Source organism: Crocodylus porosus, unplaced genomic scaffold (assembly GCF_001723895.1).
Source record: "Crocodylus porosus isolate Cpor-Errol unplaced genomic scaffold, CroPor_comp1, whole genome shotgun sequence".
In the NCBI taxonomy this organism is placed as follows: domain Eukaryota; kingdom Metazoa; phylum Chordata; order Crocodylia; family Crocodylidae; genus Crocodylus; species Crocodylus porosus.
Genome location: NW_017728936.1, coordinates 10689566 through 10708193, shown reverse-complemented (window position 1 = coordinate 10708193; position 18628 = coordinate 10689566). Strand labels below are relative to the sequence as shown.

The 18628-nt window shown below is 47.2% G+C and overlaps 1 protein-coding gene across 1 annotated transcript; it reads right to left on the bottom strand.

The window, feature by feature from the left end:
* Nucleotides 1–5106: 5106 nt before the first annotated feature.
* Nucleotides 5107–17792, bottom strand: LAYN (layilin; the record flags this gene model as incomplete). The annotated part of the gene is made up of 9 exons (XM_019546912.1): nt 5107–6639; nt 7843–9206; nt 10839–10941; nt 11440–11523; nt 12383–12439; nt 12813–12851; nt 13388–13545; nt 16266–16563; nt 17729–17792. Coding segments are annotated over 8 exons (1161 nt in total), but the record flags the coding sequence as incomplete, so codon positions are not given.
* Between the last annotated feature and the right edge of the window lie 836 nt (nt 17793–18628).

The following is an 18628-nucleotide window of genomic DNA, read 5'->3' as shown; positions in this document are numbered from 1 at the left end:
GCGGAGGTACGCACATGTATCACAGATGCTTAATAGCTTCCAAATGACACTTCCTGTCTTTGACATAAGCACCTGGCCCCCGGATGGTCTCAGACTTGCAGGGCTTGTCTACACCGAGTGGTTTGGCATCCAAACATTTAATGTGGCCCTGCAGCAACAGCTGCGAGACCTCCAGGAGCAGAGGCCTTGACAAGGACGTAGAAATTCATGGATCTGCATTTCTACCAGCGAAATGCCTAGAGCCAGGCTCAGACTGGGACTGCCGAGCTTGCCAGGCAATGGCACTATCCTGTGTGCCACTGCAACCTGCCTCTGGATTATGTCAGGTGAGGGCCTCCTCAGCTCTTGGATCTCCCTCCAGGTGCTGGGGGTTATCGTGAAGCCATCAGCACAGACATCGGGGCAAAGAGAGCTTCTGCCACATAGGGTACAATCCGAGCATCCAACAACATTTAGGGCTGGATCCTGTTCCACCCATTAGGCATCTAAGTGGTACTTGGGTATCTAGGGGCATGTGTCCTCCCCTGAGAACGTAAAACATTTGATGCATCTGTTTTGGAAGCCAACTTCTTTGCCTTAAAATTAAGCTCCAAGAATCAGCAGAGAGGAGGAGGAGGAGGAGGAGGAAGAAGACCTGCCTTGTGTGTGGCAAGTGTTTCAAGGACTTGGGCAGGGTGGAAGAGAATCGCACAGAAACCCCCAGTCAATGGACTAAGTGCCCTTTCTCTTTAAAAGTGACATTTCCCAAGCTCTGATGCTGATCGTCTCTGCCACTCCAACCAACTGTAAGGGGGAGTGAACCACTTATCACAACAGATGCAGCGTTCAAGGAACGGCTGTTTATTACAAGTTGCTACATGACAAACAAAGGCAAAGTTGCTCCAGAAGGAAAAAACATACAACAAAATGGAAAGGCTTAAGGTAAAAGGCAGTGTCATTGTTGAAGGCGTTTTTCTCCCTCCATCGATGCAATGGGCAGTTTAGTGCCCAAGTACCGTGGTAATTTCCCAAGTGTTAAATGAAGTACATTAAAAAAAAGAGAGCAGGAAATGCTGCAAAATGACCTCAATCCTTTGGTTTTCAAACCACACAAAGGCTCAGAAAACACCACACCCCCTAAGCTCCCTGGCCATCCATTTCCAGAGGGTTATGCTAGTATGGTTGATACCACCTCCTCGGTCAGCCGAGGCCACTACATAGAGCATCACATCCCTGTCCCACACGTGCGCTGCCATCAGATCAACAAGGGGAGGACCGGCTGTGCACGCATTAACAACAGCCCTTTTGGGAAAGCCAGCCTGGTGCGTGCTCAGTTCCCTTGTGAACCTCAAGTGGCCTCCTTTAAGAATTTGGATTAAAAAAAAAATCCATGTTAGAGTAGCTGCTCCTTGCAGAGATCCAGTTCTTAGCACAAATTAAAGCAAGAGGGAGAGGATGTGTACGTGCATCATGAGACTGCTTTGCTGTTCTTTGGGTAGGGGGAAAAAAATGTGTTCCTTCTCCAAGATCATGACTGTTGACTTCCAAGCCCAGCACAGCCAGCCAGGAGGCTCTGGAGTGGAGGGAACAGAACTAAGGCATGAGCAGAGTGGAACATTATCCAGCCCAGCCGAACATAAACGGAGGGAGCTGGAGAAGTTTAACACCGCAGGCACTTAGGCAGCATTTCAATTCCCGCACAAAAGTTAACCACTTAGAACCAGATTTTGACAGTCAAATAAGCATCCGGACTTGTGGCAGGGCTGATTACCAGGAGGCAAGTACCGCTGACTTCAAACAGGGCATGCAGAGGACTGCGACCGCAGAAAGTCAGGATACTTATTGACTTGCCAAAATAGACCTTTAAGTGCTTGCATCCTTATGCTGAGATATTTGGCTTGAGATCTAGGCTCTTCATTCCTGGAAAAAAACCCAGGAGTCAAAAGGTGCTGATAGGCTGCCTAGAACGAGCACAGGGTCAAGCTGTGGATGAAGCGCACACGTATATCCAACTGCTTACCGAAAGACACTAATTGCTATAATGAGTCCCAGGAAGCCAGCCAACACAAGTCTGTGAATGCTCCCTTCCTAGTGCTAGTTGGCCAGTCAGATGACTACCAGGAGGATAACATTAGGCTGTGGCTTTTCTTCACCAGGCTAGGTTTGCTCCTCAAGGGCTCCATCCTGCACCACAGACTTAACCAGGAGGAGGCATGGGTTAGGAGACAGGCTCTCAGATGGCTAGGTATGAACAGCAGAACCAGAGGGCCTGTCATCCCACCCCCTAACACCCAGAGCGAGGCAGCCGAACCAAGTGACAAATATCGCAGTGTTTGCAAAGCACAATGATGGCGCACAGCCCCCGAGCTGGCTCCTGCCGTGTTTGTATTGGCAGATCGAACTCCCAGCCACGTCCTGCACTCACTTCTGTTGTTTTTTTTCTCCCACATAAACACCTTCTGCCAAAGCCCTTGGCACATCTTTGCTTCCTGGTGGCTTCTGCGAATGGATTTTGCTTCAATTCCATGTTTGGGGATTTTTCTCTTTTTTTGTGTGGTTTTTTTTTTCAAATAGGAGAAAAAACAAACTTTGCACAAACTTTGTCAGCTGCAGAAGACATTTTAGACCCCTCGTGGTCGGTCTCACTCCATTGCCATATGTAACACATGGGTTATTTAGTTTGTCCTCATGCAGCCAGGGAGACTTACCTGGGGAGCTGTAAATACCCAGTTAGCAACTCTTCCCACATTTTTTCTTTCTCCCCTTCTCTTGCCTGGTTTCAATCTCAGTGGATCAATGACCTGACATCCAGGTCCCCAAAAGGCTTCTAAGTGCAAACAGGGTATAGAGTAGGTGCAGTTTTCAGACTGCTCAGACGTCTTCCAGTTGCAGTCACTGCACCATAGCATCTGTGCTGCTTCAGCCTGCTAGTTTTCCATGCATCTAGGGCAGTGGTTTTCAGACTTTTTTCAGGTTGAAAACATTTCAAATGGAGGTGTGGACCCCTCTGAATTGTAAGTGCAGGTATTCACATATCTTGGATTCATCTTTTGCAGACCCCTTGCACATAGTCTGTGGACCCTCTGGGGTTGAAAACCACTCTTCTATGGTATAATGGTCACTGTGCCAGGAGTCTGGCAGCAGACTCCCACAACACCCCTACTGTACAGCATGTGCAGACTATTAGGAACATGGGAAATCTTCTTAATTAATCCCTCTCACCAGGGGAAACCTCTCCCCGTGACACTAGCACAGACTCCTAATTAGTAACAGTCGTCTGGGGAATGAATGACAGTCATAAGGCATTCCTGGATGAGAGGGGGCTGTTAAGTAATTCTCACCTGAGAGTCGCTGGAGAAGCCCAAGCTGTCTCCATGATTCTGGAGACTCCGGTCTAACTGTATCTACTGGCAGTGAAACCATCACTCGGCACCTGCTTTCCAGCATACATCCTTCTGGGTTCAGCCGTCAGAAGCTTCATCAGGGAAGGCACATATTGCACCGAGCAAGAGAGACACTGGCTTATATGCTACATTGAAATTATGGATGGAAAGTGCTGCAAGAACTCAACGGAACTGCAACCAGTGCAGAATATCAGGCCTTGGCGTTTATGCATAAATAGGCATTTCACCATTTTTTTATTGCATTTCAAAAAGGATGAACGAGATCCAACAGCTTATAAATAAGAAACATCATTTGCTTTGAGTAGTGGCAGGCACCAAAATTGCTCAACCCGACCATGTGTGGAGTCAGACTCCTGGCCAAAACTTGATGTAATGACCGACTTTCAGCAGGCTTCCAGATGTTCTCAAAGCCTGAGTGGACAACACAATTAACACGCCGGGCTATTACATGGCCCTGGCACCCAGATTCTGAGCATCTCACAATCTTTAATGCATTCAGCCTCACAAAACCCCCGTGAGGAAAGGACATGCTAGAGATACCAGGCTGAGATAGCTTAAGAGACTTGCCCAGATCAGACTGTGGCAAAGAGAGGATTTGGACACTGTGTTTCTAGTTTCATGATAACACTGATAGCACTAGTCCTTCCTCCCCCTCCCTTGGATAGACCATATCCAGCTCCATACCAAGGAGCTGCCATCTGACACCCCAACCTTGCTATTAGACCAGTTGTGAACATTCAAACTCAATATGTCTGTATGTGCAATTAATCCAAAGCAATAAATTTTAGTGAGTTTATTACTCTTGGAGGTTGCATTTGCATGTGCACCTGGGATGGCAGTACATTGAGTTGGGGCAGATCAGCCCCAGCTGGCAGGGGGCTGGGGGATCAACCTGCTAGCCCTGGGCTGCCCACACCCTGGCTCAACGTGCTGCAGAGGGGCTGGCTGGGGTATGTGGGTGCTCCAGTGCGAGGCTAGCTGGTAGGCAGCCCTGCACTGAAGCACCCTCTGCCCCAGCCAGCCCGGTCAGTGCCTACACACGTGTTGCTGCACATGCAAAAACTCCGGAGAAGGGTAGTACTTGTATTAGCACTATGTGATGCTGAGTTTATTAGTTTACTGCAGCCTAATAGGACTGAACGTGTAGATGCTGAGACGTTTACTGCAGAACGAACGAGGCAGCTCTGCAGTAAACATCTCATGATGATGTGCCCCATGCCACGTTTAGGAATCAGCTCCATGTCTGGAATAAGAAAACCATTTGTGTGGAGCTAAGATAAAGTGCGGTGGACTCCTCTCAGGAACTGGACACAAGAACATAAAACAAGCAGCTCAAGCCTCCAGGACTGAGCGGAGATGAGAGTCAGAATGACCTAACCCCACGCTGCAGCAGCCTGCTTGCTAGACACACTTGGACAGAGCGAACGCAAAAGCTCCCAGAGGGCACTGGAAACCGGCCCAATGAACACGCTCCCAGCTGGAGTGTTAATGGCAGGGCTCACCTCATCCAGAAGTCTAGCTCTTCCTAGAAATGCTCCTCTCCCTGTCTCCAAAGCCACAGGAGCTGCCCCATGCTGTAGGGATGTGCTCTGAATCCACACTCCCACGTAAAGTCTAAACATCTTCAAGCACTTGAGACAGCAAGGAAAACTGAAGGTGAATGGCGTGCACACCAGGGCAGTGCTGCGTCTGCTCAAGTCTGCAAGGCCTGAAACAACAGCTCCAAACTGGACTGTGTCTTACCGTCTCGTTGGGGTGTCAGTAACGTATTCCACATTATGCGCCTCTCAGTGACACCATTAAGCACTGCATTAATGGCCATTACTTCTGCATCCAGCTCAGGCACTGATCTCCCAAACCCAAACTGCCTCTCTCAGCTGTCTAGCAGCCTAAACACCTGGCCTGGCTCCAGCGTCCTGCTGCCAACTCTTCTAGACAGGCAAGTCCAATAAAAACCGCCTCTCTGCAGTCCTCCGACTATGCACAGTGGGGCCAGCCCCGAAGAAATGGAATCAAGTATCCAGTTCCTGGGGGAGGGGACGCTGCTCAGAGCATACGTATTTCTAGATTTAATTCAGTAGGAATCTTAGTTTTCAGGACCGTCTGGCTTTGACACTGGAGCCCCTCTCTGCAGCCCTAACATGCAGTACAGGGACCTTGCCACATGGTTTAGCTCATGTTTCCTATGGAGCACACTAGACCTTGCTTACCGATCCACACATTGTGACTATGCACAAACCCTCACAAACAGAAAACAGATGGTCAAACCCTAAACAGTAAGCCAGTTAATAGTAAACCCAAATATCAGTGTTTTCTCCCTGGTCCCACCCTGCCTTACTCACGGGCTTCTCAGCAGAGCGCACCTCACCCAACAGCTATAGATAAGGTTGCTGTACAGGACTGGTTAGCGTGATGACGCCTGGCTGCTAGAAATGAGCTGGTATTTGGGAAGATGCCCCTCTGCCGGCACGTGGAACAGAGCTTGCTTCAGGGCTGACACTGCCTCTTAAGGACGCACAGGAAAAAAAAGTGATTCCTTGGTCCCTACCCTTCTGGGGTGTCACAAATTCAAACTCACAGGCCAGCCGTTCTCAGCAAATCCCTGCCTGCTGACAGACCCACAAGGTTTGCACACTGTTGGTCTTGGTTTCAGCAGTTTCCGAGAAAGGCTGCCTGATGCTCCAGCTCATGTTAGGTAGCCACCCACATGACTGTTGGATTTGCATTATTCTTCTGGACAAAGAAGAGGAGACGAGATGCTAAAAGTGAAGGGATATGAGTGTGGTGGGGGGGAGGTGTGTGTAAGGGGTGTCCCTCCATTGTGAGACCTAAATCTCATTCCCATGATTCAGGGGCTGTCTCACATTGTGCTTCAAAAGGTGTCAGAACACACCAGGCGCTGACTAAAATAGGTACCAGACATCTCTGCTCATCGTCTCGTAGCCTGTTTCAGTGCTTAACATAGCAACAAAGGTCTCATGCCACATCCCTGTGGCTCAACTGTACAATGTTATTCCCTTCTCTGCTCCAGGTAGGAATCCAGTTCAACCACAGACCTGCCACAGCTCCTTTATATTCACGCATAGATCCCAATATGGTTTGGCGGAGATTTGGATGCAAACTCCAGCCTCGGGTGATTTCTTGCAGACTCTTGGCATATCTCTGGATGTCCAGGGATGACAGACCCTTGCACCATCTCTCTGGACTGTGTGTGCCCTGGAGTTCCTCCACATGCTTAGAAACCCCATGAAACATTCTGCAAACAACGGAGAAACAGAGACAACGATAAGGAAAGCAGCCAAGTGTGAAAGGACCCGGCTCTACCCATCCCAGATTCAAGCAGTGATAAATTCATTCCTGTACATGAATGACCATCTTGCTTCACTCATTTACTTCCAGCTTTTGATAACAGAGGTTGGCTAACTCTCGTCTCTCCTGTTTCCATATTCGGGGTTTGTTGGCATATAGCTTGGGCCACATTCGCAGTTACGATGCAGCTATGTAAAGGGGCCTTGCACCGGGTCATCTCCTGACATCTGTAATCCTTTACATAAGAATGAGCTCTTGCAGAAATGCAAATCCAACACAAAATCTTTACTTGGTCTCTTAGGACTGGATTCACCTTCTCTGCACATGGTTCAGTCAAAGCCCTGCCTCACAGAAACATCTGGTGCTTCGCCTTACATGGTACTTTATGAAATACAGGGACTTTGGCATATATTTTCACTTAAGAGAAAGCTGGACTGGAATTGAAAGAGAAGCACATAGCAGCCCCAGATGCCAATGTGGAAGAAGTTCATGGCCATAACAGGCAGAACCAAACTCACAGCTTGGATCACCCCCAGCTCTGGTGAAGTTTCCTGCCAAGTTTTGACATCCAGCTCAGCCCCTTGCCTATCTAACCCATGTCCCTCTTCCCTTGTTGAGGAAGCAGCATCCCATCCACTCCAACTGAATGGATTCAGCTGGTCCAGTCAGGACCGCAGGCCTCTTTAATCGAGCATGTGAGCACGCTCTCGATTGAACATGGGGCAGCAGTGAAGTTCACTGCCAGTATTTCAGGGTAGGTTCAGATCTATATGGCGAGGCAAACTTTTGCTGAATTTAACCGAATGGTTTCTGAAAACAAAGTTTTGGGGAATTAAGAAATCCAGAAATGTATGATTGGATGCTGAATTCAAAGCCTGGAGACAGGCCAGGAAACATTGCTACTAGAGCACAAAAGCTGCTCCAAAGATGGAATTTAAACAAAAAATGGACCCATACCATCGCCTTCAAGCCCAGAAGCAGACACCCAACCTGGGCCTGTCTTTTCTCCCTGACATATCTCTAACCCCGGTGTATGGGTAGCTGTGGTTACTCTGACAACAGGTCAACAGAGCTGTTTCCATCACCAGTTACTGCACAGTGTCACGTTATACTTCACAATGAGATTTTGAGTCCGGTTTCATTCCCTCACCTTGTCTCGTAACCCCGCTCACGCTGAGATGAGCAGCCCCAGACAGTCTTCGTGGAGCCCAGGACAGCTCCCCGGCAGAAGGGGGAATCTAGACTATGACAGCACCAGGACATTTAATCTACAGGAACCAGGTGTTAGTTGGTCACAGAGGGCATGTTACATATCTCTAGATGTCCAGGTATGACACAGACTCAACACCCCGCCACATTCAGTTGCTATAACTTCTAAGGTCATTTAAACATGCTTTGCAATGACCCATTCATCATGTGCAACAATGAGGTGTTTCTTGCATTCTCGTTTTGCCATTGTCTTGCCAGAAGAATAAGAGCAGTGGAAGGATCAGCTGTATGAATCCAGAGCATCTGCTGAGACTTGTGAAATGATTCATTTCTCTAGCTACTTCAAAAAATTAAGCCTTATGCCTGGCACAGTGGTAAGTGCTGGGTCTGAGATGTCTCAGGTTGCATGAAACTAGGAGGGAGGGAATGGAGCACAGGCTACACTATCAAGTCCCGTACAAGTGCCTGAGCGTCACGGCTGCAAACCAGCCAGCAGAGAAACTCTCTCACTAAACCACCATTGCAGTGGAAACAACGACCAACTCTGAACCACAGCAGCAGTCTCAGAAGCAGCTGTGAGAAAGCAAGGATGGCTCAGCAAGTGACATACAACTTCCTTAGGGGGAGGTCCGTTTAAACCATACAAAAATGGGATGTGGATTGTGTTTTCTGTTGCAAACACATAGAAAAACGTCAGGTCTGGAGCTCAGGAAATTTGTATGTCCAACAGAAAAAGCAACCAAAACTCTGAAAGAACAGGGCGTTGGATGCAAAGCGAGACAGATGCGTTGAGTTTGACTGTTTGAAAAAAGTTGTGTCCCTAGAAAAAAAGGAAGGAGAGAGCAGAAGGAAGATCTGAAACTAGGATGCTCTTTCATGCCCATTATCACTGCATAACTCTGATTTCTATTTCCTGCATCATCCACATCCAAGGGTTTCCAGTCTCCTTAGTAACCATATATTTCATTTTCTACCCAGGTCGACTCCTTGCTTCTCCCCACCCGGTCACTGCACAGCTCGTAGATCTCGTTGGTCACAAAGCCACTCTCAGTACTGGCCAATGTCACAAAGCCGCTCTCAGAAGTGTTCACAGCCACGTTCTCATAATCCCCAGAGAGGTTGTCCAGCATATTGTCTCCAGGCGAATGGAAGGAGGAAATCTTAGTGTCAGGCCTGGTTCCAGCCAGATCTGCTTCTGATTGTTTCTTAATTACATTGTAAATCTCCAGATTGGGACTGTTTGGCCTTTGGGGAGAGAGCCAGACATCCTGCTCCTTTGGACTTGCATCTACTCGGTCTTGTCTCCTTAGTGAAGGAGGAGGGACGTAGGGGGGAAAGAAAAAAAAAAGACAGTTCCTTATCTGTTCTTCTAAGGGACAGGTCACAGAACAGTATTGCACATCTCTAACAATATGCTGAATGGTGGCATGTCAGGATCGTTACCACCATCAGCCTGGAGTCAAGGACACATCATTTCTTATTTGCAGCTGCAACAAAGGCATTACTGGTCTGATAATTTCCCTATCATACTTTGCTCATATGACTTACTCATTCTGACCTCACGTGAGTGGGACAAGAGAGAAGTGGGACTGTGAGGTACCAGGTTTCAGCTCCAACACGATGGGATCCTGCTCTGGATCTACATCTCTACGAGCACCAGGAAGGAGGATACCGATGGCATGAGCTCATCGGGTGCCCATGGGTATTGCAGCAACTGGGTGCTGGCCAAGGTGCTGAAGTATCTGAGCATGTGACTACCCACTCGAACAATCCCCCCCCGATTCTCTAGTTGGTCTGAAATGGGGCGCCAGGTGCTGACCAGTCAAACAATGTTAGGGCAGTTTAAGAGCATCTCCATGTACCTTCACACAATTTGTTAAGATCCATGAATGCAAGGAGCTGGGGAAATCAACTACCGGCCACTCCTGTTTCCTTTTCCTACTCTTTTGCTCACCCATTTAATCTGCCCTTATATTTGAATGCCGCCACCCCCGCAACAGCCTTGCCCAGTTTCCTCCTGAAAACTCCCTGATGCAGCAGTTGGTCCACAGAACAAACAGTGCTTTAACTGTATTCTCTGTTCCTGTCTTTTCAGCTCGACTCCGAAAAGAAATGGGACTCTGAGGCCCATTCACTCCTTCGTTTCTGTTGATGTGGGTACTAATTTCAGTGTGGGTCATGCCATCTCACCTGGCCAGTAGGAATAGGGCATTTTTACATGGCCCAGTAAACAGTTTCATTCACTAACACTTTGGCCCATGTTTGAATTAGCGACCTACAATTCCCTGCTCTTCAACAAAGAATAGCCTGGCATCGCCTGTGAGTGGACCAGGGTAGGAGGCAGAGTTTAAATACATTTTCAGTAAAAGATATAGCATTACACACATTAACAGTAAGTAGCAACACAAGAAGCCTTTAGCTGTTTTCATCTCATTCAGTAACACCGCTGGGAAAACAGTGGATGTTGTTCTGGGAGTCTCATGTGCACCTTCTTCATAACATTTTAATTTGAGTACAGTCCTCATCTTGATTTAAAGACTGAGCAGTGATAAGGGTAGAGTGACTCTGTGCAGTTGTGTGGGGAAAGCAAAGAGAAGATACAGGAAAATAAAATGCTATAGGTACAATCTGGACAAATAATATTTGGTAATTCTAGGGAGAAACTCCCAAACTATCATTTTATGTACATGTTTGTGCGATGCCAGAAATACTGCATGGTTATAATCTGAAAAAAACTAACAGATTTACTATATCAGCACTGCAACATGCAAAGCCCATACTGCTTTTGTAAGCGTTATTCAGACAAGCTGCACATTTCTGAACTCTCCTGCTTGCACTGATTGGGCTTGCTTGTAAAGTCTACAGCTAACTGCAACAAGGTTTCTTGGGCCAAACAAGACACAAAAGGTTCATTTTTTGCTCAACAATATCACTTGCCTCTTTGAGAAAAGCCAAAAACAGAAGATGGCTGTAACGACCATCAGGAGGAGGAGCAGAGGGATGCTGGGGATTAAGATATAGGCAAGACTCAAAACAGGTTCTGGAGGGAAAAATATGAAATTACAACTTTTATCCAGGTTGCAATGCATTTTGCATGCACAGAGTATTACAGAGACATCAACAGGTGTCTAAGGCAGTGCTGCTTAATGTTAGAAAAAATTTCCCAGTCCTACTCAGAGCTATCAGCAGCTATCCCCCCCATCTCACAGTGACAGTTCACCTACAGAACGATCTCCCAACTCAAGCATAGCAAGTCAGACCAAACTGAGCTACATGAATATGAGCTATATTAATTACTGTATGTTATTATATTAACTATACTACAGTATTAATTATTATATATTAAATAACCACAACAACTGTTTAGGTTTGGAGCTGTAAAGATGCCAAACAAAATTTTCTATCATGGGTGTCTAGATTCAAACTTCTACATTCATGTTTAGATACCCGAATACGCAGCTCAACATTCAAGGTCAGGGGAAGCTGCAGCCATGTCTACAGGAAGAAGGTATGACTAGCCATTGAACGTGCTGCCTACCTTTGGCTTCTTTAAGTGTTACATTAGCCTCCTCCCTGATCGTTTTTTCTGGCGATGTTGGTTTCAGGGATCCTATGACAACATCTTGGATAAAAGACCTTGGTTAATATTGTACATATTTATTAAGTACTGGAGGATATATTAATCTCCCAGCTGGGAATACAGGAACCTCATTTTTCCTTTTTGCATGAATACTGGAACATAGGAATTGCCTGACTGGGTCAGAATCATGTCTAATCTCCAAATATATTTAGTACAAGTTATGTCAGCAGTACTGAAGAAGGATAACTTGTCTTCCAGCAGGATGTGAGAGATAACAGGAAGGGGAAAGGGCAGTATTTAAGCCAAACTGTAAATGCCCTAATTTGTTAGACATATTCCCAGAGTTGGACAACTGGGTGTCATTTCACTCAATCTAATCTTGTGAAGGTAATGATGGATTTAAGGCATGAGACCTGGTGTCTTCTGAAAGGTCTAAGCATCCATCAGAAGCAATTTCAGAGTGGGAAGTATTGTTAAATGACCAAGTAACAAATTTCCTTCTGCCTCTACTCAGCAATAGGCAGGCTAATGTTTGAACTTTCGATACATCCAACTTCAGTCCTCTTCTCCCCTCACGCAGCAAAAGGGATGAAGTCAGTCCACTAGCACCAAATTGATGCCTTTGACCTTTCAAATGCAAATTACTAATTTAAAGGTCATACTTGCAGGTCCAAACTACTTTGTACAGCTTTGGCATTGATTTGTCTGGCAGCCACAACCACCAGTTTAGGTTTGAAGCTATGAAGACGCCAGACAAAGTTTTCAGTCATGAGTGTCTAGATTCAGACTTCTACGTTTATGGTTAGATACCCGAATAATCAGCTCAACATTCAAGGTTAGTGGAAGCTGCAGGCATGTCTACAGGGAGAGGGTACGACTAGCCATTGAACGTGCTGCCTACCTTTTACATGAGTCTCCTCTTTGATCGGTTCTTCTGGGGACGTTGGTTTCAGAGACCCTAAGACAACACAAGGTAAAAGACCACGGTTAATATTGTATATATTCATTAAGTACTGGAGAAACTCAAGAAGTTGTCATGAAGAAAGGAGAACAAAGGATTCAGACACTGCCATCTGCAAACAGGATGTTTTAATCTTTTCTTCTTTGGATGCGAGCTCCACAGCACGGCGATGGGCTCCAAATCCAGCACCAACACCATGTCAAGCCAGGCTGCTGCCTATCGGGTTTAGGAGCCAACCAGAAGGAAACGCTAAAAGGAGGAAACCCTCTTTGTGCAGTGGCTTTTCAGTCTCTCGAGATCTATGCATTTAGGAATGGAAGTGAATATTTTTACCAATTCCCTGCCCCAAACACAAGCATCTGGGACTTACCCACATGAGAGTCCTCTTCCGGGGCACTTGTAGGCTTGTCTAAAGAAAAAACAATACACGTTTACATGCTTGACTAGAATCACCCAGTCTAGTAAATCCAGTGAGAGAACCTTGTGTTGGCCTTTGTAAAGGCGTGCTCTGCCCTCAGGCCACAGTTCATAGATTCATAGATGTTTGGGTCAGAAGGGATCTCAGTAGATCATCAAGTCTGACCCCCTGCCCTGGGCAGGAAAGAGTGCTGGGGTTAGATGATCCCAGCCAGGTGTATGTCTAGCCTCCTGTTAAAGACCCCCAAGGTAGTGGAGAGCACCACCTCCCTTGGGAGTCCATAAACAACTCTGAACATTTACAAAGTCCTTGGAAAAACTCTTGGAGTCTCTAAGTCTGTCCATTCTCACAAGGCCACTAACTAAGGCAGTATTGAGACCCTCCTGTTGAAAGGACTTTATTCATGTAAATGCATTTGTCTCCCTGTACTGAGGAGATAAGCTGGGACAATGTCATCTGGTTGGAATATGCCCTCCCTTGGGAACAAGACTGCAGTCATTTTTACACAACGCGGGGTAGCTCCTTACCAAGAGGATATTTGCAAATGAAGTTATTCTTCACGTTGCATCTGTCATCGTTCCACTGAAACATATAAGGACCTCCGACACCAGGTGGGGCAGAGGGCTGGTGATACATCACAACGCAGATTTCGCTCCCACAGGAGGGCTCATCTTCATACCAGTTCCTAGGAAAACCAACCAAACATTGTGTCAGATAGGACGCGGCTTCCTACAAACCTGGAACATAGCATAGGACCCTAAGCATCAGCGATAGCATAACTACAGCTGTATACGGCTTGACATGCATGCTCTCATCCGCTGGAGTCATGCTAATGCTAATAATAAGAACGGTGTGTTGTTTCACACCAAATTTGCAGGTTCAATCCCCGGTTGGACCAGATGATCTCGAGGTCCTTTAGAGCTGGGAAAGGACATTTTCACAGGACGGGAGCTCCGAAGCAGAGCCGGTTAACAAAATGACTTTTTGCTGTCAAGAGAGTGTTTGAATACCACTTAGAGATCTCAGAGCTGGAAGAGAAAGGGAGGTCAAAGGACATAAGGGAGTTAGGTACTAAAGCCCAGGGGAATCCGATGTGGGCTGAGAATCTCACTCCCTTACTCACAGTAAAACCAACGTAAACTCAAGGTTTACTGCAATTTTAGGGCAAAAACAGCTGAGGCCAGAGATCATAAATCTTCATTGCCTACACAATTTTAACTTCTGTTTTCCAAGGAAGTGAAGAAGCTGATGCAGAATCTCTTTTCCTCTGGCTAGAAATGCACGAAAATGAAAAACCCGTCTTGAGAGTGAGGCTTTTTCCAGCAATAAGAAAATACTGCAGCTGGAAAAAGGACAGCGCCTTCCAAATGGAGCACTGGCAGCCTTCCTTTGTTATTTAGCACCTCCATTATGTACCAATTACTGTGCCGGCATTTTAGCGCTTACACTGTTAGAAGAGTAAAACTTTTAAGTTTATATAGCCGGACTTTGGCAAAACGCTCATTCAAGAGTTCAGTATCCAAGAGCTCCTAAGAGACATTAGGCAAGTCTTGTAGCCACAAGACTTATGCTCGCTGGCCTCAATCTTTTTTGTCTTAAAAATATACAGAATCGGTCAGAGTTTACCTCCGTCTCACTCGCTGCGAGTAAGGGAGAAAGGAGCTGGCACATGTGGAAACCTGGCCCCTAAAACAGAAACAATTCCAGATCTGTCAGATTATTTCACAAGGGAAACTACTGGACAGATGTCAAACCAAAAGGCTTGCATTCATTATAAGGCATTCTTTCCAATTCTGGTTTCCAGCATATGCAACTTTGCTCATTGTATTACAGGTTTCTCGATGGAAAAAAACAACCTACGTGAATCCCAGTGTTCTAATACAAACGGTGATTTTATAGAGGAAATACTAGTTAATTGAGAAAAAAAAAAAAAGTGTCGACCTACCACGTTGGGCCACATCCCCTGGAAATAAGTTGGCACAGCCCAGGTCCTGCAACTGAAGTCAACTGAGCATTGCCCATTCGTAACTGCAGGGGGTCTAGCCCCAAATTGCCACCATCTACTTGCAGGGATTCGGACCAGAAAGGGTACAGGAGAACGACCCCTGAGACAGGGTCTCTTTGGAGCCCAGGACAGAAGCTGCACAGAAGCCGCAGCCACAGATCCGGCCCATCTCTTGACCTGCAGTTCACAGGGGGAGCCGTAGAGGCCGGTTCTCACATCTGGCTTTGCTGCGACCTAAAGGGTGAGCATTTTCTCCAACGATTCGCCTCACCTTGATCTCAATATGCACATGCACCACGCTCCTCTCCGCTTGCTGGAAGATACCAACATCTGCTTTTCCTCCACTCTCTCAACAAACTCATCTTAAGAAGTCGAGAAAAAAAGAGCAGGCCTTTTCCCTTACTGTGGCTTATCGATCTTGCAATAATCAACAAGATATTTTAATGCACACAGAAGAACTCCGATTAAGACTTTGCCGTATATACCCAGTTAAGTGATGCCATAAAATATTTAATTACCGTTGGGCTATTTAATGAAGTAGATGATTCGATCGCTATAAAAGCTGCAAAACTTGCCAGATAATGAAGGGAATAGTTCCCATGCGTTCACCTTTTTTTTTTTTTAAGTAACTTTAATTAGCAGTTCTGCAGTAACTGCCTCTTTGGCAAAACTTTCTTGAACCAGCAAATTCACTGCAGTATTGGCCTCCTGTTGCTCAGGCTTTCAGGGATCTGGCAGCATTTGGAGTATAAATTATTCTCTCTCTATACCCAGAAAACACAAACTGCTGATGGGTTCATTCTTACTGATCTCCTAGAAAGCTGGGCCTTACAGGCAGGCCTGGCTTTTAAGGCTAAACACATTCTGGTTCGATAAGAACTAAACAGTGTGTGGAAGCTAGGAATGTATCAGGATCGTGTTCTGTAGCACAGTATTACAAGGGCATAATTACAGAAATATTCATGGACCCCCTTGCTTCAAGGCAAAAAATCCTACCAAGCCCTGTAAGGATCTCCATTTCCTCTGTATTTCTTAAGCCTTGTCCACTTGCTTCAAGGCAAAACACATATCAAGCCCTGTAAGGATTTCCATGAACTCTGTATTTCTCAAGCCCTGTTTTCTCTTGCTGTAATCAGAGGGTATGACCCGCCGTGCAGGGGAGCAAAGGGGTCCTGCCACTTAGGATCAAACACCACTTTGTACATGCTTTGGATAGGACCTTGGCATGCTCCAGATCTTGGATAAGACAACACAGCACAGCCCCTAGCGCGCACCTTGGGTGTGTTTATTGGTGCGCTAAGGCAGTGACATGGCCTCATCCTGGATTTGGTGTGTTGTGCTTCTCTGTAGCACTCTGGGGCTCAACACAGAAGCAGCGTACAGAAGACTACTACCATTACCGAAATCCGGACGAGCTGCCATCAGACCATGCGTACAGGTCCTGACAGTCTGTGCTGTTATCCACGTCTTCCCCTTTCCTCCTCAGGCCTATCCAAAAGTCTCCATCCGAAGCCAAGAGCCCCTCAATAAATTTTTCAATCAGTCTCTGCTCCGCTTCTGATTCAATGCTGACGAGGTGCCCGCCGTCCCTTCTGCAGGCCTCATGAGCTTCGGCAAAGCTGATCCTCCGCGAGGCGTCGTGGAAGTACACTATCTTGTAGCAGGGGCGTTGAGTTCCACCCCGGCAAACTGTCTGTCCTGCAGCGAGGAAAATAAGCTAGTTACAGAGACGCTGGGCATTAGCACAGAGAGCAAGCAGGTACCATCCCTTCTCACGCCGGGTGACGTTTGCACGCTGCAGCAGTTTGTATAAAAATCTCTCGGTCCCCCTCCTTATACATAAATGAGGCACAACTGGGCATTTTCAGACTTTGCTTACTGCACACCCTAGTCTAGACCGGTCTGCACAGTGCTGCTTTCTCTGATGCGGGACTCCCCTGCTTCACCAGGTGCTCTCTGCAATACAAGACCTTTTGCACTTCCCTACACAGAGGGAATGCCTGGCCAGTGAGCAAATGTGACCCAAAATCTTTTTACAAAAAGAGAGAGATGCTCCATTATGTGCCATTTGATAGGAATTTAACTGGTTAAAAACTCACCAAGACAGTTGCAGGCCCAGGAATAATAATTATTTACCCCCTGGGAGGTGCAGAATAAGTTTGGGGAGCTGGACACACACGCATGCAGTCTGACATGGTAAGACTGTTGCAGACTGCCGTGCCGTTCACTTCTGAGGAAGTAAACAGTGACTGTTTTCAGATGGCCACAAGCCAACGTCTTGCTCATGCATGGAGCAGCGAGGCTTATTTTGATTGTAAAAGGAGGAAAGTGCAGATCAAAGCCAGCAGACACGCTTAGGCTATAAATGGTGTCCTCGAACTTTTCATAACCAAACACTCCAACATATTCAAACAGTGGAAACAAATTTTGTTTTACAGAACAAATATTTCTTCTCGAGCATGTGATGTACACAACCTGGTAAGCTAGGGGGAAAACATTTAGCAGTCGCAGAAGAAAAAGCAGCAATGGCAGTGTAAATAGAAATGCATCAAGGATGGGTTGCTCTTAACTTCTGCATCATAATCCAATGTTTCTAAAAAAAAGCCTGCCTGCCTTTTTCCGACCCTACACCCTTCAGCTGGGCCACTAATATAATGAGAACTGAAATGCTTTCTGCATTGGAGATTTAAATCCAGTAAAGAGCGGGATGTTTGAAACTGTAGCGACAGCTAACGCGTCCCAAAGCAGTTACGCGGGTGGGTGCTATAAAAGCTTCATTTAAAGTGCATCTCTACACAGACTGCATTTTCGACGGACAGTTTCCCAGACATGCAGCATTGGTGGAAAAGACAAGATACTCTACCTCCTCTGAGGAACAGGTCCGCTGCTGTCAGGCAAGCAACAGGGGAAATACAGATAGCAAATCGTTATCAATCTGCAGGAACTGTATAGGAATAGCATCAATGCCTAACTACCGAGCTATTCCCACAAGCTGGCAGAACATCCGCGTCTGCGCGGCCAAACTCGCCATTGCTTTTAGCTAAGAAAGAAATCGAATGCAGCCGATCACTTCCCAGATGCCCCTACAAGTGAGCTGTCCAAATAGTGACTTTGCTGTGTGGCGAGTTATCGATTAGGCAACGGAGAGTTGCTCCATACCCAATTTTTGTCAATACGAAACAACAGTCCTTTGCTTGGGTCTCCCCCCAGCTTTAATCCCTGCCTCCTCACCACCTGCGAAGTGCCGGATCCAAAACTTCAAGGAGCTTCGGGTAAGGCTCAGAGTCGGCAGGCCACGGAGCCGCCCCAGCCCGACAGAGAGCTGCCCGCAAGGTCCGGCTGCCCCGAGACCAGAGGGGAGCCGGCCAGTTGAAGGGGGGGCCAGAAAGTACGTGTCGCCCATCTCTGGAGCTCGCTGCTCCCAACCCTGGCCGAGTCCGGAAAGGGCTCGGGGCGCAGGCACCGCCACCGCCACCGCGGCACGCTCCATGCAGGCTGCCCCTTGCACTCCCCTTGCACACCCGGCTGCCGAGGGAACAAGCCCCGGGTCCCTGCATGTCGCTCAGCGTTAGACGGCCGTGACCCCGCTGCAAGACCCGGCTCCGAGCCCACCGACGGGGTCTTGCTCAAACCCCGTTTCCCACTTGTTTTTAAGTTGGGCAAAATCAAAGGGATCCGCTTCGTCTCCAGGGGCTGCGGCCGGGCAGACTCACCGCTCAGCAGCCTGGCCCCGCCGGCCCGGCCGCAGCCCAGCAGCGCGGCG